This window comes from Salmo salar, chromosome ssa02 (assembly GCF_905237065.1).
Source record: "Salmo salar chromosome ssa02, Ssal_v3.1, whole genome shotgun sequence".
In the NCBI taxonomy this organism is placed as follows: Eukaryota; Metazoa; Chordata; class Actinopteri; order Salmoniformes; family Salmonidae; genus Salmo; species Salmo salar.
The window spans coordinates 8,984,975-9,010,035 of record NC_059443.1 but is presented as its reverse complement, the minus strand read 5'-3'; the positions used below and the strand labels follow the sequence as shown (position 1 = coordinate 9,010,035).

The following is a 25,061-nucleotide window of genomic DNA, read 5'->3' as shown; positions in this document are numbered from 1 at the left end:
TCCCCAGGTTTTACAGAAACCCCAGTTGGAAGATTCCCGGAATCAGGACAGAATAACCAGGAAATGTGCTATAATCCAACCAGGATTTCTGGAAATTGTAGGGATTTTGGAAAAGTTGCTGGAATTTTGCAACCCTGGAGAGAAATAAGAAAGCCTCTCCATTCTCCCTCATTGTTGACCTCACTCACGTCATAGTCAATCTTAAACTTCTGGACGGCTCCGAGTTCCAGAAACATCCGGAGGGAGGCAGTGATCATGGCGTCGTTGTCCAATGAGAAATCGTTGAAGTGGAACTCTTCGATGCCCAGCTCACTGCTCAAAGGGATCTTAGCAGCCTGAGGGAGTAGAATGTCAGCGTGAATATTGAGCGTCCTAGTAGCTGAACAGGAAATAACAAACTCAAAGCCTCAGGTCCTCTGACCCCCACCTCCACCCTCACCAGTCCCTCCAGTCCCTCTTTATGATAGGTCCTCTGACCCCCACCTCCACCTCCAACCCTCACCAGTCCCTCCAGTCCCTCTTTATGATAGGTCTTCTGACCCCACCTCCACCTCCACCCCTCACCAATCCCTCCAGTCCCTCTTTATGATAGGTCCTCTGACCCCCACCTCCACCTCCACCCCTCACCAGTCCCTCCAGTCCCTCTTTATGATAGGTCCTCCGACCCCCACATCCACCTCCACCCCTCACCAGTCCCTCCAGTCCCTCTTTATGATAGGTCCTCCGACCCCCACATCCACCTCCACACCTCACCAGTCCCACTTCATGATAGTCCTGGGGTGTACGCATTAGTTGGACGTAACAAAACGTTTTGCAACGAAAATTGACGTTTCTATTGGACAAATTCAGGTAGATTCTTCCCTGTTTCATTCTGTTTTCTGCTGTTTGGTTCCTAGTGAATACACCCCTGGGAAAGTAACCAGGTGACTTCTACATGGATACCTGTTTTGATTATTATCTTGTAGATTTTGTTTGTTTTGTTTGTTTGTTTGTTTTTCTATTTCTTCTACATGTAATGTAATTCTCAGACATACCTTGAGTCTGTCCACCTCTACCTTGGAGCATGTGGCATGGTAGGACAGCATCTGAGGGAGGAGAAAACATCATCATTGACTCATGGACTCTCTCTCTCTCTCTCTTTATATTTCTCTCTCTTTATCTCTTTATCTCTCTCTCTTTATATATCTCTCTCTCTTTATCTCTCTCTCTTTATATATCTCTCTCTCTTTATCTCTCTCTCTCTTTATATAACTCTCTCTCTTTATATCTCTCTCTCTCTTTATATCTCTCTATCTCTTTTTATCTCTCTCTCTCTCTCTATTTATATATCTCTCTCATTATATCTCTCCCTCTTTATCTATAACTATAACTATTTTGCCAATTGGATTTGGTCCCCTCTACCACACGGAACCCCACTAATCTACTGACGGAAACGCACGAGGTGGCTAAAAACAGACCTCCGTCTTCTGCTAGCTTGCTACCCATGGCCCGGCTAGCTGTCTGAATCGCCATGACCCCAACCAATCTCACTACTCACTGGACCCTTATGATCACTCGGCTAAGCATGCCTCTCCTTAATGTCAATATGCCTTGTCCATTGCTGTTCTGGTTCGTGTTTATTGGCTTATTTCACTGTAGAGCCTCTAGCCCTGCTCAATATACCTTATCCAACCCTTCAGTTCCACCACCCACATATGCGATGACATCACCTGGTTTCAATGATGTTTCTAGAGACAATATCTTTCTCATCATCACTCAATGCATAGGTTTACCTCCACTGTATTCACATCCTACCATATCTCTGTCTGTACATTATACCTTGAATCTATTTTATCGCCCCCAGAAACCTGCTCCTTTTACTCTCTGTTCCGGACGTCCTAGACGACCAATTCTCATAGCTTTTAGCCATACCCTTATCCTACTCCTCCTCTGTTCCTCTGGCGATGTAGAGGTGAATCCAGGCCCTGCAGTGCCTAGCTCCACTCCTATTTCCCAGGCACTCTCTTTTGTTGACTTCTGTAACCGTAAAAACCTTGGTTTCATGCATGTTAACATTAGAAGCCTACTCCCTAAGTTTGTTTTATTCACTGCTGTAGCACACTCTGCCAACCCAGATGTCCTAGCCGTGTCTGAATCCTGGCTTAGGAAGACCACCAAAAACTCTGAAATCTCCATCCCTAACTACAACATTTTCAGACAAGATAGAACAGCCAAAGGGGGTGTTGCAATCTACTGCAGAGATAGCCTGCAGAGTTATGTCCTACTATCCAGGTCTGTACCAAAACAATTTGAACCTCTACTTTTAAAAATCCACCTCTCTAAAAACAAGTCTCTCACCGTTGCCGCCTGCTATAGACCACCCTCTGCCCCCAGCTGTGCTCTGGACACCATATGTGAACTGATTGCCCCCCATCTATCTTCAGAGATCGTGCTGCTTGGTGACCTAAAGTGGGACATGCTTATCACCATCCTACAATCTAAGCTTGTTGCCCTCAATCTCACACAAATTATCAATGAACCTACCAGGTACAACCCCAAAGCCGTAAACACGGGCACCCTCATAGATATCATCCTAACCAACTTGCCCTCTAAATACGCCTCTGCTGTTTTCAACCAAGTTCTCAGCGATCACTGCCTCATTGCCTGTATCCGTAATGGGTCAGCGGTCAAACGACCTCCACTCATCACTGTCAAACGCTCCCTGAAACACTTCAGCGAGCAGGCCTTTCTAATCGACCTGGCCCGGGTATCCTGGAAGGATATTGACCTCATCCCGTCAGTAGAGGATGCCTGGTTATTCTTTAAAAATGCCTTCCTCACCATCTTAAATAAGCATGCCCCATTCAAGAAATGTAGAACCAGGAACAGATATAGCCCTTGGTTCTCTCCAGACCTGACTGCCCTTAACCAGCACAAAAACATCCTGTGGCGTTCTGCATTAGCATCGAACAGCCCCCGTGATATGCAACTTTTCAGGGAAGTTAGAAACCAATATACACAGGCAGTTAGAAAAGCCAAGGCTAGCTTTTTCAAGCATGAATTTGCTTCCTGCAACACAAACTCAAAAAAGTTCTGGGACACTGTAAAGTCCATGTAGAATAAGAGCACCTCCTCCCAGCTGCCCACTGCACTGAGGATAGGAAACTCTGTCACCACCGATAAATCCACTATAATTGAGAATTTCAATAAGCATTTTTCTACGGCTGGCCATGCTTTCCACCTTGCTACCCCTACCCCTACCCCGGTCAACAGCACTGCAACCCCCACAGCAACTCGCCCAAGCCTTCCCCATTTCTCCTTCTCCCAAATCCAGTCAGCTGATGTTCTGAAAGAGCTGCAAAATCTGGACCCCTACAAATCAGCCGGGCTAGACAATCTGGACCCTTTCTTTCTAAAATTATCTGCCGAAATTGTTGCAACCCCTATTACTAGCCTGTTCAACCTCTCTTTCGTGTCGTCTGAGATTCCCAAAGATTGGAAAGCAGCTCCGGTCATCCCCCTCTTCAAAGGGGGGACACTCTTGACCCAAACTGCAACAGACCTATATCTATCCTACCCTGCCTTTCTAAGGTCTTCGAAAGCCAAGTTAACAAACAGATTACTGACCATTTCGAATCCCACCGTACCTTCTCCACTATGCAAGCTGGTTTCAGAGCTGGTCATGGGTACACCTCAGCCACGCTCAAGGTCCTAAACGATATCTTAACCGCCATTGATAAGAAACAATACTGTGCAGCCGTTTTCATTGACCTGGCCAAGGCTTTCGACTCTGTCAATCACCACATCCTCATCAGCAGACTCAACAGCCTCGGTTTCTCAAATGATGGCCTCGCCTGGTTCACCAACTACTTTTCCGATAGAGTTCAGTGTGTCAAATCGGAGGGCCTGTTGTCTGGGCCTGTGGCAGTCTCTATGGGGGTGCCACAGGGTTCAATTCTTGGGCCAACTCTTTCTCTGTATACATCAATGATGTCGCTCTTGCTGCTGGTGAGTCTCTGATCCACCTCTACGCAGACAACACCATTCTGTATACTTCTGGCCCTTCTTTGGACACTGTGTTAACTACCCTCCAGACGAGCTTCAATGCCATACAACTCTCCTTCCGTAGCCTCCAACTGCTCTTAAATACAAGTAAAACTAAATGCATGCTAACATTTTCATTTTACATTCACATTTCAGTCATTTACCAGACACTGTTTCCAGAGCGACTTACAGTTAGTGCACTCATCTTAAGATAGCTAAGTGGGACAACCACATATCTCAGTCATAGTAAGTACATTTTCTCTCAGTGAAACAGCTATCAGTAAAGTCAAAGCTATTAGGGGGGAAAAGTCAAGTGAGAGTGTTAGTTCACGAAAGGCACATTTAAAAAATATTATATCCTAAATGCCTAGTGAGTGGTTCAGTGGTTCAGTCCCAAATTCAGTCCCAAATTGTACCTTAAGCCCTTTATAGTGCACTACTTTTGACCATTTGGGACGCAAACTATCAATGCTCACATCCAGGGCCACAGACTGCTTGGCCCAGGTCTTCTTCACTTGATTGTACATCATGGTGTTGTTGATCCCCAGCCCACAGAATATCACAAAGGCCTGTATGGAGACAGGGTAGAAAAACGTTTCTACCTATAAAACAGCTTTCTAATTAACAATAAGTAATGAGGGGGTGTGGTATATGGCCAATATACCACGGCTAAGGGCTGTTCTTAAGCGCGACACATCGCGGAGTGTCTGGATACAGCCCTTAGACGTGGTATATTGGCCATATATCACAAACCACAGAGGCACCTTATTGCTATTATAAACTGGTTGCCAATGTAATTAGAGCAGTAAAAATAAATATTTTGTCATACCCATGGTATATGGTCTGATATAGCATGGCTGTCAGCCAATCAGCATTCAGGGCTCGAACCACACAGTTTATAATATCTATTATACAACAGGTGGGTCTAATCCTGAATACTGATGGGTTAAAACCGCATTCCAGCCAGTGTCTATTCCACAAGTTACCACCAGCTAAATCTATGACATTGAAATGTCTATTTACTCTGTTCCATCTGACTGCTCAATCCACTGTCTCATCATACATATATAGATATAGATAGATAGAACCTGCTCAATCCACTGTCTCATCATACATATATAGATATAGATAGATAGAACCTGCTCAATCCACTGTCTCATCATACATATATAGATATAGATAGATAGAACCTGCTCAATCCACTGTCTCATCATACATATATAGATATAGATAGATAGAACCTGCTCAATCCACTGTCTCATCATACATATATAGATATAGATAGATAGAACCTGCTCAATCCACTGTCTCATCATACATATACTGCTCAAAAAAATAAAGGGAACACTTAAACAACACATCCTAGATCTGAATGAAAGAAATAATCTTATTAAATACTTTTTTCTTTACATAGTTGAATGTGCTGACAACAAAATCACACACAAATAATCCATGGAAATCCAATTTATCAACCCATGGAGGTCTGGATTTGGAGTCACACTCAAAATTAAAGTGGAAAACCACACTATAGGCTGATCCAACTTTGATGTAAAGTCCTTAAAACAAGTCAAAATAAGGCTCAGTAGTGTGTGTGGCCTCCACGTGCCTGTATGACCTCCCTACAACGCCTGGGCATGCTCCTGATGAGGTGGCGGATGGTCTCCTGAGGGATCTCCTCCCAGACCTGGACTAAAGCATCCGCCAACTCCTAGACAGTCTGTGGTGCAACGTGGCGTTGGTGGATGGAGCGAGACATGATGTCCCAGATGTGCTCAATTGGATTCAGGTCTGGGGAACGGGCGGGCCAGTCCATAGCATCAATGCCTTCCTCTTGCAGGAACTGCTGACACACTCCAGCCACATGAGGTCTAGCATTGTCTTGTATTAGGAGGAACCCAGGGCCAACCGCACCAGCATATGGTCTCACAAGGGGTCTGAGGATCTCATCTCGGTACCTAATGGCAGTCAGGCTACCTCTGGCGAGCACATGGAGGGCTGTGCGGCCCCCAAAGAAATGCCACCCCACACCATGACTGACCCACCGCCAAACCGGTCATGCTGGAGGATGTTGCAGGCAGCAGAACGTTCTCCACGGCGTCTCCAGACTCTGTCACGTCTGTCACGTGCTCAGTGTGAACCTGCTTTCATCTGTGAAGAGCACAGGGCGCCAGTGGCGAATTTGCCAATCTTGGTGTTCTCTGGCAAATGCCAAACGTCCTGCACGGTGTTGGGCTGTAAGCACAACCCCCACCTGTGGATGTCGGGCCCTCATACCACCCTCATGGAGTCTGTTTCTGACCGTTTGAGCAGACACATGCACATTTGTGGCCTGCTGGAGGTCATTTTGCAGGGCTCTGGCAGTGCTTCTCCTGCTCCTCCTTGCACAAAGGCGGAGGTAGCGGTCCTGCTGCTGGGTTGTTGCCCTCCTACGGCCTCCTCCACGTCTCCTGATGTACTGGCCTGTCTCCTGGTAGCGCATCCATGCTCTGGACACTACGCTGACAGACACAGCAAACCTTCTTGCCACAGCTCGCATTGATGTGCCATCCTGGATGAGCTGCACTACCTGAGCCACTTGTGTGGGTTGTAGACTCCGTCTCATGCTACCACTAGAGTGAAAGCACCGCCAGCATTCAAAAGTGACCAAAACATCAGCCAGGAAGCATAGGAACTGAGAAGTGGTCTGTGGTCCCCACCTGCAGAACCACTCCTTTATTGGGGGTGTCTTGCTAATTGCCTATAATTTCCACCTGTTGTCTATTCCATTTGCACAACAGCATGTGAAATTTATTGTCAATCAGTGTTGCTTCCTAAATGGACAGTTTGATTTCACAGAAGTGTGATTGACTTGGAGTTACAATGTGTTGTTTAAGTGTTGCCTTTATTTTTTTGAGCAGTGTATATAGATATAGATAGAACCTGCTCAATCCACTGTCTCATCATAGATACATAGATATAGATAGATAGAACCTGCTCAATCCACTGTTTCATCATACATATATAGATATAGATAGATGGAACCTGCTCAATCCACTGTATCATCATACATATATAGATATAGATAGATGGAACCTGCTCAATCCACTGTCTCATCATACATATATAGATATAGATAGATGGAACCTGCTCAATCCACTGTATCATCATACATATATAGATATAGAAAGATAGAACCTGCTCAATCCACTGTTTCATCATACATATATAGATATAGATAGATAGAACCTGCTCAACCCACTGTCTCCTTATAGATATATAGATATAGATAGAACCTCAGTGGAGAGGGAGCTTGCCTCAAACAGTCTTTGATCTGCATCATTGAACGTCCTCCTGTCCAGGCGATTTAGAATCTGGGCAACCCCTTAGAACAGTACAGAAAATACATCAATATTTGTAATCATTGAACGGGTGGAATAGCAGAAAGGTAAAAAGACAGAGTGGTTTTCAAGTGACAGTGGATGGCTGAACAGACTGGTGAACCCACCTATTATCTGATGAGTCCGATTCCAGATGGGGACGCATAGTACTGATCTGATGTGGAATCCTGAGGCTTGATCCGTCTGGGGAGTACGGAGTGGAATGTTACTGTGTGTGCACGCCCACACATCTGTGTGTGTGTGTGTGTGTGTGTGTGTGTGTGTGTGTGTGTGTGTGTGTGTGTGTGTGTGTGTGTGTGTGTGTGTGTGTGTGTGTGTGTGTGTCCACGTCGGCACCAACGATGTTAGGATGAAACAGTCAGAGGTCACCAAGCACAACATAGCTTCAGCGTGTAAATCAGCTAGAAAGATGTGTCGGCATCGATTAATTGTCTCTGGCCCCCTTCCAGTTAGGGGGAGTGATGAGCTCTACAGCAGAGTCTCACAACTCAATCGCTGGTTGAAAACTGTTTTCTGCCCCTCCCAAAAGATAGAATTTGTAGATAATTGGCCCTCTTTCTGGGACTCACCCACAAACATGACCAAGCCTGGCCTGTTGAGGAGTGACGGACTCCATCCTAGCTGGAGGGGTGCTCTCATCTTATCTACGAACATAGACAGGGCTCTAACTCCTCTAGCTCCACAATGAAATAGGGTGCATGCCAGGCAGCAGGCTGTTAGCCAGCCTGCCAGCTTAGTGGAGTCTGCCACTAGCACAGTCAGTGTAGTCAGCTCAGCTATCCCCATTGAGACCGTGTCTGTGCCTCGACCTAGGTTGGGCAAAATTAAAGATGGCGGTGTTCGCCTTAGCAATCTCACTAGTATAAAGACCTCCTCCATCTCTGCCATTATTGAAAGAGATTGTGACACCTCACATCTCAAAATAGGGCTACTTAATGTTAGATCCCTCACTTCCAAGGCAGTTATAGTCAATGAACTAATCACTGATCATAATCTTGATGTGATTGGCCTAACTGAAACATGGCTTAAGCCTGATGAATTTACTGTGTTAAATGAGGCCTCACCCCCTGGTTACACGAGTGACCATATCCCCGCGCATCTCGCAAAGGCGGAGGTGTTGCTAACATTTACGATAGCAAATTTCAATTTACAAAAAAAAAAACAACAACGACGTTTTCGTCTTTTGAGCTTCTAGTCATGAAATCTATGCAGCCTACTCAATCACTTTTTATAGCTACTGTTTACAAGCTTCCTGGGCCATATGCAGCGTTCCTCACTGAGTTCCCTGAATTCCTATCGGACCTTGTAGTCATCGCAGATAATATTCAAATTTTTGGTGACTTTAATATTCACTTGGAAAAGTCCACAGACCCACTCCAAAAGGCTTTCAGAGCCATCATGTCTCTGGACCTACTCACTGCCACAGTCATACTCTGGACCTAGTTCTGTCACATGGAATAAATGTTGTGGATCTTAATTTTTTCCTCATAATCCTGGACTATCGGACCACCATTTTATTAAGTTTGCAATCGCAACAAATAATCTGCTCAGACCCCAACCAAGAAGCATTAAAAGTCATGCTATAAATTCTCAGACAACCCAAAGATTCCTTGATGCCCTTCCAGACTCCCTCTGCCTGCCCAAGGACATCAGAGGACAAAAATCAGTTAACCACCTAACTGAGGAACTCAATTTAACCTTGCGCAATACCCTAGATGCAGTTGCACCCCTAAAAACTAAAAACATTTGTCATAAGAAACTAGCTCCCTGGTAAACAGAAAATACACGAGCTCTGAAGCAAGCTTCCAGAAAATTGGAACGGAAATGGCGCCACACCCAACTGGAAGTCTTCCGACTAGCTTGGAAAGACAGTACTGTGCAGTATCGAAGAGCCCTCACTGCTGCTCGATCATCCTATTTTTCCAACTTAATTGAGGGGAATAAGAACAATCCAAAATTTATTTTTGATACTGTCGCAAAGCTAACTAAAAAGCAGCATTCCCCAAGAGAGGATGGCTTTCACTTCAGCAGTAATGAATTCATGAACTTTTTTGAGGAAAAGATCATGATCATTAGAAAGCAAATTACGGACTCCTCTTTAAATCTGCGTATTCCTCCAAAGCTCCGTTGTCCTGAGTCTGTACAACTCTGCCAGGACCTAGGATCAAGGGAGACACTAAAGTGTTTTAGTACTATATCTCTTGACACAATGATGAAAATAATCATGGCCTCTAAACCTTCAAGCTGCATACTGGACCCTATTCCAACTAAACTACTGAAAGAGCTGCTTCCTGTGCTTGGCCCTCCTATGTTGAACATAATAAACAGCTCTCTATCCACCGGATGTGTACCAAACTCACTAAAAGTGGCAGTAATAAAGCCTCTCTTGAAAAAGCCAAATCTTGACCCAGAAATTATAAAAAACTATCGGCCTATATCGAATCTTCCATTCCTCTCAAAAATTTTCGAAAAAGCTGTTGCGCAGCAACTCACTGCCTTCCTGAAGACAAATAATCTATACGAAACGCTTCAGTCTGGTTTTAGACCCCATCATAGCACTGAGACTGCACTTGTGAAGGTGGTAAATGACCTATTAATGACGTCAGACCGAGGCTCTGCATCTGTCCTCGTGCTCCTAGATCTTAGTGCTGCTTTTGATACCATCGATCACCACATTCTTTTGGAGAGATTGGAAACCCATATTGGTCTACATGGACAAGTTCTGGCCTGGTTTAGATCTTATCTGTCGGAAAGATATCAGTTCGTCTCTGTGAATGGTTTGTCCTCTGACAAATCAACTGTAAATTTCGGTGTTCCTCAAGGTTCCGTTTTAGGACCACTATTGTTTTCACTATATAATTTATCTCTTGGGGATGTCATTCGAAAACATAATGTTAAATTTCACTGCTATGCGGATGACATACAGCTGTACATTTCAATGAAACATGGTGAAGCCCCAAAATTGCCCTCGCTAGAAGCCTGTGTTTCAGACATAAGGAAGTGGATGGCTGCAAACTTTCTACTTTTAAACTCGGACAAAACAGAGATGCTTGTTCTAGGTCCCAAGAAACAAAGAGATCTTCTGTTGAATCTGACAATTAATCTGGATGGTTGTACAGTCGTCTCAAATGAAACTGTGAAGGACCTCGGCTTTACTCTGGACCCTGATCTCTCTTTTGAAGAACATATCAAGACTGTTTCAAGGACAGCTTTTTTCCATCTACGTAACATTGCAAAAATCTGAAACTTTCTGTTAAAAAATGATGCAGAAAAATTAATTCATGCTTTTGTTACTTCTAGGTTGGACTATTGCAATGCTCTACTTTCCGGCTACCCGGATAAAGCACTAAATAAACTTCCGTTAGTGCTAAATACGGCTGCTAGAATCCTGACGAGGACCAAAAAACTTGATCATATTACTCCAGTGCTAGCCTCCCTACACTGGCTTCCTGTTAAGGCAAGGGCTGATTTCAAGGTTTTACTGCTAACTTACAAAGCATTACATGGGCTTGCTTCTACCTATCTTTCCGATTTGGTCCTGCCGTACATACCTACACATACGCTACGGTCACAAGACGCGGGCCTCCTAATTGTCCCTAGAATTTCTAAGCAAACAGCTGGAGGCAGGGCTTTCTCCTATAGAGCTCCATTTTTATGGACTGGTCTGCCTACCCATGTGAGAGACGCAGACTCAGTCTCAACCTTTAAGTCTTTACTGAAGACTCATCTCTTTAGTAGGTCCTATGATTAAGTGTAGTCTGACCCAGGGGTGTGAAGGTGAACGGAAAGGCTGGAGCAACGAACCGCCCTTGCTGTCTCTGCCTGGCCGGTTCCCCTCTCTCCACTGGGATTCTCTGCCTCTAACCCTATTACAGTCACTGTCTTACTGGTGTTCTTTCATGCCGTCCCTGGGAGGGGTGCGTCACTTGAGTGGGTTGAGTCACTGACGTGGTCTTCCTGTCTGGGTTGGCCCCCCTTCTTGGGTTGTGTCATGGCGGCGATCTTTGTGGGCTATACTTGGCCTTGTCTCAGGATGGTATGTTGGTGGTTAGAGATATCCCTCCAGTGGTGTGGGGGCTGTGCTTTTGCAAAGTGGGTGGGGTTATATCCTGCCTGTTTGGCCCTGTCCGGGGGTTTCATCGGATGGGGCCACAGTGTCTCCTGACCCCTCCTGTCTCAGCCGCCAGTATTTATGCTGCAGTAGTTTATGTGTCGGGGGGCTAGGGTCAGTCTGTTACATCTGGAGTATTTCTCTTGTCTTATCCGGTGTCCTGTGTGAATTTAAATATGCTCTCTCTAATTCTTTCTTTCTTTCTTTCTCTCTCTCGGAGGACCTGAGCCCTTGGACCATGCCTCAGGACTACCTGGCATGATGACTCCTTGCTGTCCCCAGTCCACCTGACCGTGCTGCTGCTCCAGTTTCAACTGTTCTGCCTGCGGCTATGGAACCCTGACCTGTTCACCGGACGTGCTACCTGTCCCAGACCTGCTGTCCCAGACCTGCTGGAACCCTGACCTGTTCACCGGACGTGCTACCTGTCCCAGACCTGCTGTTTTCAACTCTCTAGAGACAGCAGGAGCGGTAGAGATACTCTCAAAGATAGGCTATGAAAAAGCCAACTGACACTTACTCTTGAGTTTCTGACTTGTTGCACCCTCGACAACTACTATGATTATTATTATTTGACCATGCTGGTCATTTATGAACATTTGAACATCTTGGCCATGTGCTGTTATAATCTCCTCCCAGCACAGCCAGAAGAGTACTGGCCACCCCTCATAGCCTGGTTCCTCTCTAGGTTTCTTCCTAGGTTTTGGCCTTTCTAGGGAGTTTTTCCTAGCCACCGTGCTTCTACACCTGCATTGCCTGCTGTTTGGGGTTTTAGGCTGGGTTTCTGTACAGCACTTTGAGATATCAGCTGATGTAAGAAGGGCTATATAAATACATTTGATTTGATTTGTGTGCACGCGCATACAGATGTAGGATCTTAATTGAATCACTCTTTTGTTGCTGAGAATGTTCCTGCACAGAAGGAAATGCAAACCTGCAGTGTATTCAAGGTTTTAAAAAGGCTTTCAAAGTTTGTAATTTCCACTTTAAAATGTCAGGTTTGTCAGGAACAAAAAATGTATCAACCCCCTACAAAACATTTGCATTAATCATAATCCACATAATAATCACATTTCCTCTTTCTGCAGGATTATTTTCCTGCTGTAGCAAACTGGCTCAAATTAAGATCCTACCTATGTACGTGCGTGCCTGCGTGTGCATGTGTGTGTCCAAATGTGTGTGTGTGTGTGTGTGTGTGTGTGTGTGTGTGTGTGTGTGTGTGTGTGTGTGTGTGTGTGTGTGTGTGTGTGTCCGTGCGTGTGTTGATTGTGAGTGATTGGTGCCCCACCTCAGCATCAAAGCGGGGGTCCTGACAGACGTCGCTGATGTTGACAGGCAGTCCCGTGGATGCCACCAGCTCAGCAATGCTGTTATTGATCAGCCAATCAGAGCAGGACAGCTTCTCCATGCTGACTTTGTCAAAGAGACACACACTCTCAAGAAATGCCAAATACATGGATTGGGGATACAGGAGGACGTCAGTACTTCCTATCAATTGTTATGTATAACTATTAAAATATCTTCTCCTAAGCAGCGGAGACTTCACCTGATGTCACGGTCCATGTTGCACAGGGGAGACATGAGCTCAAAGGTCTTTGAGAACTTTACCACCTGGTTAAAATGCACACAATTGGAGAGGGAAGAATTAGAGAGGGGAAAATCGGAGAGGGGAGAATTGGACAGGGGAGAATATGAGAGGGGAGAATTTGAGAGGGGAGAATATGAGAGGGGAGAATATGAGAGGGGAGAATATGAGAGGGAAGAATTTGAGAGGGGAGAATATGAGAGGGGAGAATTGGAGAAGGGAGAATTGGAGAGGGAGAATTGGAGAAGGGAGAATTGGAGAAGGGAGAATTGGAGAATTGGAGAAGGGAGAATTGGAGAATTGGAGAGGGGAGAATTGGAGAATTGGAGAAGGGAGAATTGGAGAAGGGAGAATTGGAGAAGGGAGAATTGGAGAATTGGAGAAGGGAGAATTGGAGAAGGGAGAATTGGAGAGGGGAGAATTGGAGAATTGGAGAAGGGAGAATTGGAGAAGGGAGAATTGGAGAAGGGAGAATTGGAGAATTGGAGAAGGGAGAATTGGAGAAGGGAGAATTGGAGAAGGGAGAATTGGAGAAGGGAGAATTGGAGAAGGGAGAATTGGAGAAGGGAGAATTGGAGAAGGGAGAATTGGAGAATTGGAGAAGGGAGAATTGGAGAAGGGAGAATTGGAGAATTGGAGAAGGGAGAATTGGAGAAGGGAGAATTGGAGAAGGGAGAATTGGAGAGGGGAGAATTGGAGAAGGGAGAATTGGAGAAGGGAGAATTGGAGAAGGGAGAATTGGAGAAGGGAGAATTGGAGAGGGGAGAATTGGAGAGGGGAGAATTGGAGAAGGGAGAATTGGAGAGGGGAGAATTGGAGAGGGGAGAATATGAGAGGGGAGAATTGGAGAATTGGAGAAGGGAGAATTGGAGAAGGGAGAATTGGAGAGGGGAGAATATGAGAGGGGAGAATTGGAGAAGGGAGAATTGGAGAAGGGAGAATTGGAGAGCAAAGTATTGGATAGGGAAAACAGAAGGAAAGAGAAATTAAGAAAATAAAGGAGGAGAGAAGAGCTGAGGTCTCACAGGTGAGTTTATTGTTTATGACACATTCATGGAGGAGAGGAGAGAAATGAGAGAAGGAGGGGAGAGGAGCCAGGGAGAAGAAAGCAGAGGAGGGGAAGGAGAGGAGTCGAAGAGAAGGAAGCAGAGGAGAAGAGGGGAGAGGAGCCGGGGAGAAGGAAGCAGAGGAGAAGAGGGGAGAGGATCTGGGGAGAAGGAAGCAGAGGAGAAGAGGGGAGAGGAGCCGGGGAGAAGGAAGCAGAGGAGAAGAGGGGAGAGGAGCTGGGGAGAAGGAAGCAGAGGAGAAGAGGGGAGAGGAGCCGGGGAGAAGGAAGCAGAGGAGAAGAGGGGAGAGGAGCCGGGGAGAAGGAAGCAGAGGAGAAGAGGGGAGAGGAGCTGGGGAGAAGGAAGCAGAGGAGAAGAGGGGAGAGGAGCCGGGGAGAAGGAAGCAGAGGAGAAGAGGGGAGAGGAGCTGGGGAGAAGGAAGCAGAGGAGAAGAGGGGAGAGGAGCCGGGGAGAAGGAAGCAGAGGAGAAGAGGGGAGAGGAGCTGGGGAGAAGGAAGCAGAGGAGAAGAGGGGAGAGGAGCCGGGGAGAAGGAAGCAGAGGAGAAGAGGGGAGAGGAGCCGGGGAGAAGGAAGCAGAGGAGAAGAGGGGAGAGGAGCCGGGGAGAAGGAAGCAGAGGAGAAGAGGGGAGAGGTCAGTCTCACAGGTGAGTGTATGTCCTCCAGCAGCAACACAGAGCAGCGTTCACACTGCAGCAGGGTCACAGCTCTCTGCATGATCTTCCTCACTATCTTCTCCAGGTCTGTCTGTTCCTCAAACAGGTCATTCACCACCTCTAGCAGAGCCTGGAGGAGCACAACAACAACACTGACCACTCTCTCTATTTGTCTAAGAAATGAGAGAGAGAGAGAGATAGAGAGATAGAGAGTCTGGAGAACGGTGTAGTGTACAACTCCTCAGAGGGTAAAACATTTAGCTTGTGATTGTTGTAAGACAACATGTTTTCCCATTTTTGTTGTGAACAGTAGATTCAATATGTACAGTAAACTGTTTGTCCCTTTAAATGCAATAAGACATCTAAATGATGGCTTACATATTCAGTACTAATCATCTTGTTCATGGTTGGAAGTCTAAATCAACATAAATTGAGAGACAGACAGGCTATGTGAGAGACAGACAGGCTATGTGAGACAGACAGGCTATGTGAGAGACAGACAGGCTATGTGAGAGACAGACAGGCTATGTGAGAGACAGACAGGCTATGTGAGAGAGACAGACAGGCTATGTGAGAGACAGACAGGCTATGTGAGAGACAGACAGGCTATGTGAGAGAGACAGGCTATGTGAGAGACAGACAGGCTACGTGAGAGACAGACAGGCTCTCTGGAACCTGGAACCAAAAGGGTTATCCCATGGGGGCAGCTAAAGAACCATTTTGGAAGCCTTTTCTCTAAGAGTGTATGAGCCAACTCACTCTGCTCCTCTCGTACTCCTTCCGAGACTCTGAAAACAACTTGGCATTGGAGATGGATATTCCACAGAACGGTAGATACATCTGCAGCACCTGATGGGGGGAAAGCAGAGGAGAAGACAAAAATAGTTCTAGTTCTGAGGCTAAATGATAAACAGGAAAAACAACATCTATAATTCAGTGGTTGGAGTCTGATCTCAACTTTTCTTTGTTCCTTCTAAACAGCCAAGTCACAAAATCCATCAGTGGGATTTAACAAACGTTTTGGGCCGTCAAGCGTATCTGTGTATGCGTGTGTGCATGCGTGTGTGTATGCGTGTGTGTATGCGTGTGTGTATGCGTGTGTGTGTATGCGTATGCGTGTGTGCATGCGTGCGGGCATGCGTGTGTGTTGGTGTGTGCATGCGTGTGTGTATGTGTGTGTGTATGTGTGTGTGTATGTGTGTATGTGTGTGTGTGTATGTGTGTGTGTATGTGTGTGTGTATGTGTGTATGTGTATGTGTATGTGTGTGTGTGTGTGTGTGTGTGTGTGTGTGTGTGTGTGTGTAAGTGTGTGTGTGTATGTGTGTGTGTGTGTGTGTGTGTGTGTGTGTGTGTGTGTGTGTGTGTGTGTGTGTGTGTGTGTGTGTGTGTGTGTGTGTGTGTGTGTGTATGTGTGTGTGTTGGTGGCTAGTTCACCATTAATAACGTTCTTCTTTTCTTCAACGTCTATTAACACAGCTGGTTGCTTTCCTCTTAATGGAGTATTGATTTAGTAAATGAATGACTCAGGTAGTAAGTAGGTATTCTGAATGTGCTAGACAACAAGCAGTCACTTACGTAAGATTGAGTCTTTTTTAATTGGTTTACTGTTAAGCAGACTGTCGGCCGTTCAAAACCAGCCGTGGGGTACTGCCTAGACCCAGACCTATTTTCCAACACACACTGAACCTACGTCTCAACCCAACTCTTTGATATGTGCTGCCATTTCTCTCAAAGACTAGGTTCAAACAGACTAGCAAAAGCATGGATCACAAATAGCATGGATCACAGATAGCATGGATCCCAGATAGCATGGATCACAGATAGCATGGATCACAGATAGCATGGATCACAAATAGCATGGATCACAAATAGCATGGATCACAGATAGCATGGATCACAAATAGCATGGATACCAAATACCATGTATCACAAATAGCATGGATCACAAATAGCATGGATCACAGATAGCATGGATACCAAATAGCATGGATCACAGATAGCATGGATCACAGATAGCATGGATCATAAATAGCATGGATCCCAGATAGCATGGATCCCAGATAGCATGGATCACAAATAGCATGGATCCCAAATAGCATGGATCACAAATAGCATGGATCCCAGATAGCATGGATCACAAATAGCATGGATCCCAGATAGCATGGATCCCAGAGAGCATGGATCCCAAATAGCATGGATCACAGATAGCATGGATCCCAGATAGCATGGATCACAAATAGCATGGATCCCAGATAGCATGGATCACAAATAGCATGGATCCCAGATAGCATGGATCACAAATAGCATGGATCACAAATAGCATGGATCCCAGAGAGCATGGATCCCAAATAGCATGGATCACAGATAGCATGGATCCCAAATAGCATGGATCACAGATAGCATGGATCACAGATAGCATGGATCCCAAATAGCATGGATCACAGATAGCATGGATCCCAAATAGCATGGATCACAGATAGCATGGATCACAAATAACATGGATCCCAAATAACATGGATCCCAAATAGCATGCATCTGTGAAAATTATTTTAACAAGGGGTTGCCAAGGATTGCATGTGTTCATAAAAATGAGTCTGTATCTATCACTCTTTTGAAGAATGCATAAAGTGTTGAAAAAGAGTTGACAGTCTTGTTTAACTAAATCCTGCCACCTGGTGGGCATTAAGGAGAACTCCGCGGCTAATCCCAAATGGCTCCATGTTCATTACTCACACCATTCCCTACGTAGGGCCCATAGAGTCCTGGTTTAAAGTAGTGCATCATGTAGGGAATAGGGTGCCATTCCCTACGTAGGGCCCATAGAGTCCTGGTCTAAAGTAGTGCATCATGTAGGGAATAGGGTGCCATTCCCCTACGTAGGGCCCATAGAGTCCTGGTCTAAAGTAGTGCATCATGTAGGGAATAGGGTGCCATTCCCTACGTAGGGCCCATAGAGTCCTGGTCTAAAGTAGTGCACCATGTAAGGAATAGGGTGCCATTTAGGATGTCAAAACAAAAATCAAGTTGCCACTAAGAGAGAAAAAACGAATTCACAGGAAATAGTTGAATAGCACCAATATGTGAAAAAATATGTACATTAGTGAAAGCCCTATAGCGGCAACATCCGTATTGGGGTTAGTAGTGAAAGCCCTATAGCTGTAACATCTGTATTGGGGTTAGTAGTGAAAGCCCTATAGCTGTAACATCCGTATTGGGGTTAGTAGTGAAAGCCCTATAGCGGCAACATCCGTATTGGGGTTAGTAGTGAAAGCCCTATAGCGGCAACATCCGTATTGGGGTTAGTAGTGAAAGCCCTATAGCGGCAACATCCGTATTGGGGTTAGTAGTGAAAGCCCTATAGCGGCAACATCCGTATTGGGGTTAGTAGTGAAAGCCCTATAGCGGCAACATCCGTATTGGGGTTAGTAGTGAAAGCCCTATAGCGGCAACATCCGTATTGGGGTTAGTAGTGAAAGCCCTATAGCGGCAACATCCGTATTGGGGTTAGTAGTGAAAGCCCTATAGCGGCAACATCCGTATTGGGGTTAGTAGTGAAAGCCCTATAGCTGCAACATCCGTATTGGGGTTAGTAGTGAAAGCCCTATAGCGGCAACATCCGTATTGGGGTTAGTAGTGAAAGCCCTATAGCTGCAACATCCGTATTGGGGTTAGTAGTGAAAGCCCTATAGCGGCAACATCCGTATTGGGGTTAGTAGTGAAAGCCCTATAGCTGTAACATCTGTATTGGGGTTAGTAGTGAAAGCCCTATAGCTGCAACATCCGTATTGGGGTTAGTAGTGAAAGCCCTATAGCTGCAACATCCGTATTGGGGTTAGTAGTGAAAGCCCTATAGCTGTAACATCCGTATTGGGGTTAGTAGTGAAAGCCCTATAGCTGCAACATCCGTATTGGGGTTAGTAGTGAAAGCCCTATAGCTGCAACATCCGTATTGGGGTTAGTAGTGAAAGCCCTATAGCGGCAACATCCGTATTGGGGTTAGTAGTGAAAGCCCTATAGCTGCAACATCCGTATTGGGGTTAGTAGTGAAAGCCCTATAGCGGCAACATCCGTATTGGGGTTAGTAGTGAAAGCCCTATAGCTGCAACATCCGTATTGGGGTTAGTAGTGAAAGCCCTATAGCGGCAACATCCGTATTGGGGTTAGTCGTGAAAGCCCTATAGCTGTAACATCCGTATTGGGGTTAGTAGTGAAAGCCCTATAGCTGCAACATCCGTATTGGGGTTAGTAGTGAAAGCCCTATAGCTGTAACATCCGTATTGGGGTTAGTAGTGAAAGCCCTATAGCTGCAACATCCGTATTGGGGTTAGTAGTGAAAGCCCTATAGCTGCAACATCCGTATTGGGGTTAGTAGTGAAAGCCCTATAGCGGCAACATCCGTATTGGGGTTAGTCGTGAAAGCCCTATAGCTGTAACATCTGTATTGGGGTTAGTAGTGAAAGCCCTATAGCTGCAACATCCGTATTGGGGTTAGTAGTGAAAGCCCTATAGCTGCAACATCTGTATTGGGGTTAGTAGTGAAAGCCCTATAGCTGCAACATCTGTATTGGGGTTAGTAGTGAAAGCCCTATAGCTGCAACATCCGTATTGGGGTTAGTAGTGAAAGCCCTATAGCTGCAACATCCGTATTGGGGTTAGTAGTGAAAGCCCTATAGCTGTAACATCTCTATTGGGGTTTAGTAGTGAAAGCCCTATAGCTGTAACATCTCTATTGGGGGTTAGTAGTGAAAGCCCTATAGCTGCAACATCCGTATTGGGGTTAGTAGTGAAAGCCCTATAGCTGTAACATCTGTATTGGGGTTTAGTAGTGAAAGCCCTATAGCTGCAACATCCGTATTGGGGTTAGTAGTGAAAGCCCTATAGCTGCAACATCCGTATTGGGGTTAGTAGTGAAAGCCCTATAGCTGCAACATCTTTATTGGGGTTTAGTAGTGAAAGCCCTATAGCTGTAACATCTCTATTGGGGTTAGTAGTGAAAGCCCTATAGCTGTAACATCTGTATTGGGGTTTAGTAGTGAAAGCCCTATAGCTGTAACATCTCTATTGGGGTTAGTAGTGAAAGCCCTATAGCTGTAACATCTCTATTGGGGTTAGTAGTGAAAGCCCTACAGCTGCAACATCTGTATTGGGGTTAGTAGTGAAAGCCCTATAGCTGCAACATCTGTATTGGGGTTAGTAGTGAAAGCCCTATAGCTGCAACATCTGTATTGGGGTTAGTTCTTATTGGATATTCCTGTGTGTGAAATAATAAGGTAAAGGTATATTCCAGGTTTTTTAAAAGCTTGATTCTGAGACAGTAACACTGATTTCCCATTGGTGGAGATAGTGGATTTGTTGTCAATGACAATAATGAATTCTCATTGTACAGGAACTTTAGTTTTACCACTCTTCTATTGGTCCATGAAGCCAGACAAGCTCAATCAAGCCCAGCTAAAGGATTTGAAATGACTTCTAATAGTATTGTGAACTCAGGTGTGCTGTGGACTGACCTTCTCGTCGTCCTCAGTAAAAGGTGTTCCGATTGGGTTCTTGTTGATGGCCTGCACAACCCCGATGACCTCTCCATCACTGTTACAGATGGTCATACACAGGATGGACTGGGTCTTATAGCCGGTCAGCTTGTCTATCTCGTCACTGAACCGATGGTCCTACAGGAGGAGACATATAGGAGAGGAAATGTTACAAATACTGTACACACACACACACACACACACACACACACACACACACACACACACACACACACACACACACACACACACACACACACACACACACACACAAACGAATAGAAACACATATACACATCTTTTTTTAAATTCAGAAATCAGAGACAGCCTAAAATCAATCTGAACCGACAGAATAGATTTGATGGGAGGAAATATCAGTATATTAGGGAACGACTGTAGCCTAGTTAATATGGGTCAAAACACTGCAGTGCACTGTGTTAATGTATCCTATAGCACTGCAGTGTACTGTGTTAATGTAGCCTACAGCACTGCAGTGCACTGTGTTAATGTATCCTATAGCACTGCAGTGTACTGTGTTAATGCATCCTACAGCACTGCAGTGTACTGTGTTAATGTAGCCTACAGCACTGCAGTGTACTGTGTTAATGTAGCCTACAGCACTGCAGTGTACTGTGTTAATGCATCCTACAGCACTGCAGTGTACTGTGTTAATGCATCCTACAGCACTGCAGTGTACTATGTTAATGTAGCCTACAGCACTGCAGTGCACTGTGTTAATGTATCCTATAGCACTGCAGTGTACTGTGTTAATGTAGCCTACAGCACTGCAGCGAGAGCTACATGGTATTCTTATGTGCAGTGCACCAGAGACCTACAGGTAACTGCCAAAATAATGGAAACCCCAACATAAAGTGTCTTAATAGGGCGTTGGTCCTCCACGAGTCAGTACCTGGAACTATTGGAGGGCTTTGGGCCTCCACGAGTCAGTACCTGGAACTATTGGAGGGCTTTTGGCCTCCACGAGTCAGTACCTAGAACTATTGGAGGGCTTTGGGCCTCCACGAGTCAGTACCTGGAACTATTGGAGGGCTTTGGGCCTCCACGAGTCAGTACCTGGAACTATTGGAGGGCTTTGGGCCTCCACGAGTCAGTACCTGGAACTATTGGAGGGCTTTGGGCCTCCACGAGTCAGTACCTGGAACTATTGGAGGGCTTTGGGCCTCCACGAGTCAGTACCTGGAACTATTGGAGGGCGTTGGGAAAGTAACTGAAAGGTGGCTGGTTCCAATACCTGAGCCAACAAAATGAAAAATCTGTTGATGTGCCCTTGAGCAAGGCACTTAACCCTAATTTACTCCCGGGGTGCCGTATGGCTGGGGCGGCAGGTACCCTAGTGGTTAGAGCATTGGACTCGTAACTGAACGGTTGTAAGATCAAATTCCTGAGCTGACAAGGTAAAAATCTGTCGTTCTGCTCCTGAACAAGGCAGTTAACCCAGTGTTCGTAGGCCGTCATTGAAAATAAGAATATGTTCTTAACTGACTTGCCTAGTTAAATGAAAAATGGCTGACCCTGTAAAACAACACATTTTGTTGCACCTATCCAGGTGTATGTGACAATACAACATTATTTTGATTTTTTTCATTCTTCCACAAAAATTCCATAATTTGATAGTGGTGGAAAACACAGTCTCAGGCGCCGCTCCAGAATCTCCCATCAGTGTTGAATTGGGTTGAGATCTGGTGACTGAGACACCCCCACACAATCTCTTTAAACCCACTATGCTCCTTTGAGACCCCTCTTTCAAAGTCACTGAGATATCTTCTTCTAGCCATAGTAGCCAAAATAATGGGCAATCGGGTATTTTTATACATGACCCTAAGCATGATGGGATGTGAATTGCTTAATTAACTCAGCAACCACACCTGGTGTCTATATACATGTATCTCTCATTTACTCAAGTGTTTCCTTTATTTTGGCAGTTACACGTACACCTTATTGCTCTAATACAAATTTATATCCCAAATGTGACCCTATTGCCCAACAGGGCCTGCACTATATTTTCAAAAGTAGTGCACTATGGAGGGAATAGGGTGCCATTTGGGAAGACACATGTAAAATAAATTGGTCCACTGGGTCCTAGGACTGGGCTTAACATCTCTCAAAACCACACGAGGCTGCTCTATTCCTGCTAGCCTGTTGTCTAGATCCGCCAGATACCCAGTTCCCACGAGACCCGACCAACGTCAACATGTTGCCTCTGCCTCGCGAGGCGCCCACGGCCGTGATATAACGATGTATAGCGCGCGACTGGTGGATGGGACTCCGGAGATGGTGAGAGATGGAGCTTGCAGCCTTGCAGGGAATGAAATGGCCATGATTTTCATATCCCTGTCTATGAAGGAAACGATGGTGGAGGGGCAGTATTTTTGTTAATGTAATTGTAATAATTACACATAATGTTTTGCTCCAATTGTTGTCATGGTGATAATGTGTGGATGACAGCATAAAACGGAGGTGTCCTGATACGGGAAGGATATACAGCACCTTCAGAAAGTATTCACACCCCTTTACTTTGTCCCCCCAAAAATGTTTTACAACCTTGAATTTAAAATGGATTAAACAGACTGTTGTTCAGGTTCTGTAGAGAGAGAGAGAGAGAGAGAGAGAGAGAGAGAGAGAGAGAGAGAGAGAGAGAGAGAGAGAGAGAGAGAGACAGAGAGAAGAGAGAGAGAGAGAGAGAGAGAGAGAGAGAGAGAGAGAGAGAGGATGCCGTTTCAGCTGGAACAGACTGTTGTTCAGGTTCTGTAGAGAGAGAGAGAGAGCGAGAGAGAGAGAGAGAGAGAGAGAGAGAGACTGAAAGGATGCCGTTTCACATTTTGTCTTCCACTTTGACATTACAGAGTATTTTGTGTAGATCGTATCCATAGAGGATTCACACACTTTTAATGTCATGGTATTTAGATTCTATATCCCACTAATAGTATTGAGTCCAAATGAAATATGACAATTTTGCATTTGGGGTTTGCAGTGATAGTTCTAATTTAGGAAACCTGATGTTTCCACATTGCTAATGTCTACCTCATATGCGTTGGGTATGTTTACAGTCTCCCCATGCTCTGCCACGTATCCGATAATGCCCTTTCCCCACGGCACCTGCACCTCGTTAGAGTTCAGAGTGCTCGAAGAGGGTCGCACGGTGGTGCCCAGGTGCACGTCGAATAACTTAGACACGAGCGTTCTCTTGTGAGAGGGTCCCTCAACTAGGAACAGCGAGCACCTATCCGCATCCACCAGGATACACACATTGATTAGGATCTTATAACTCAGGTTGGTCATGTCCAGGTCATTGGAGACATCTTTCACCAACTCAAGGAAGAACTCCCTCTCGTTGGTCTCCTTCAGTCTGTATTTGTAGTCGATGGCACTGGAAGCGTACTGGGGCACATTGACCCTGGATTCCAGAAGGGCGCTCAGAATGTGCCCGGTTGTTGGCGGCAAAGAACTAGCTTTGCGCAGTAACGCTCGGCGTCTCATGCTGGACTGGGAATCATCGTGTTCCCTGTGACTGGCGTGCTCGTCGTAGGTTCTGTGCGCGGTGGTGGCTTTGGACCGGGCGAAGTTCCGTCGGAGCTCCATGTGGGAGGAGCGGCGTCGGAGACCGTCAGGGTTGGTCGGCCAGAGGGGGTCCCTGGGCACTCCGCCACGCTTTTCCTCGGCAAGGGAGACTTTGGACGGCTGATGGTCCTTCAACCACCTGCTCACCGTATCGCATTTTCCTTTACGCACGACATAGTCCTCAAAGAGGTCCGGGTGGCAGTCCAAAAACGCTTCCACATCAGAGAAGTCAAAAGTAGTCATCGGGGAAAATAATAAAAGACCTTAAGAAGAAGCAGAATAATATCAGAATAACAGGAGTTACCAAGTCAATTCATGAGGTGCTCTGGAACAGACTGTCGTTCAGGTTCTGGAGAGAGAGAGAGAGAGAGGATGCTGTTTCAGCTCTTCATTTACTCCCTGCTGCAATTTAAAACAATCCGTCGTCGTCCTCTTCTATGGAATGCTGCGAGCAGAGATTTTCAGCTAGAGTATTAAATAAATGATTAATGAATTATGTTTACTTCTTGAGACTAAATTGATGACGCCGAGTGTAGCAAGTTGAGGGGCTATGTGTCAGTCAGCTGAGACTACAGCACCAGATGCCTTGGTGATTCTAAAGCTTCTACAATGCAGATCAGGAGGAAAGCACTGTCCGCTTGCCTGTAGCAGTAAAAGTTGCTGCTCTCTCTCTCTTTATTTGCCAGGGACACTTGAAATAGCACCCTATTCCATATTTAGTGCACTGCTTTTTGCCAGGGCCTATGATGAGTGAATAGGGTGTCATTTCAGACACGAGCTCTCTCTCTTTACAGGGCTCCAATTTAAAATGAATGAGAATATTATATTACATTTCCTTTGAATCATTTTAGAGTGACTGCAGCCAAATATATTATATGTGTGTGTGTGTGTGTGTGTGTGTGTGTGTGTGTGTGTGTGATTGTGTGTGATTGTGTGTGTGTGTGTGTGTGTGTGTGTGTGTGTGTGTGTGTGTGTGTGTGTGTGTGTGTGTGTGTGTGTGTGTGTGTGTGTGTGTGTGTGTGTGTGTGTGGAAAAGAACAGAGTGAGATAGAGAGGGAGAAAAAGAAGAGAGAACATTAATATTAATATTAATGTTCTCCTTTGTAGACAGACACTAGCCAGCCCAGCACACCTTGA

General features: G+C 45.5%; 1 protein-coding gene across 1 annotated transcript in view; it reads right to left on the bottom strand.

Annotated features, from left to right (window-relative positions):
• The window catches only part of LOC106597268 (dual 3',5'-cyclic-AMP and -GMP phosphodiesterase 11A), a 31,551-nt gene extending 6,992 nt beyond the window's left edge, over positions 1–24,559 (bottom strand). The window contains exons 1-11 of the mRNA XM_045697158.1: positions 23,388–24,559; positions 20,325–20,483; positions 15,576–15,665; positions 14,806–14,946; positions 13,058–13,122; positions 12,800–12,920; positions 7,508–7,583; positions 7,317–7,384; positions 4,500–4,592; positions 1,035–1,085; positions 189–335 (exon numbers count right to left, since the gene is read on the bottom strand). Coding sequence (XP_045553114.1) covers positions 189–335; positions 1,035–1,085; positions 4,500–4,592; positions 7,317–7,384; positions 7,508–7,583; positions 12,800–12,920; positions 13,058–13,122; positions 14,806–14,946; positions 15,576–15,665; positions 20,325–20,483; positions 23,388–24,167 — 1,791 coding nt within the window. The 5' untranslated portion in view covers positions 24,168–24,559. The remainder of the gene's footprint in view (positions 1–188; positions 336–1,034; positions 1,086–4,499; positions 4,593–7,316; positions 7,385–7,507; positions 7,584–12,799; positions 12,921–13,057; positions 13,123–14,805; positions 14,947–15,575; positions 15,666–20,324; positions 20,484–23,387) is intronic.
• Between the last annotated feature and the right edge of the window lie 502 nt (positions 24,560–25,061).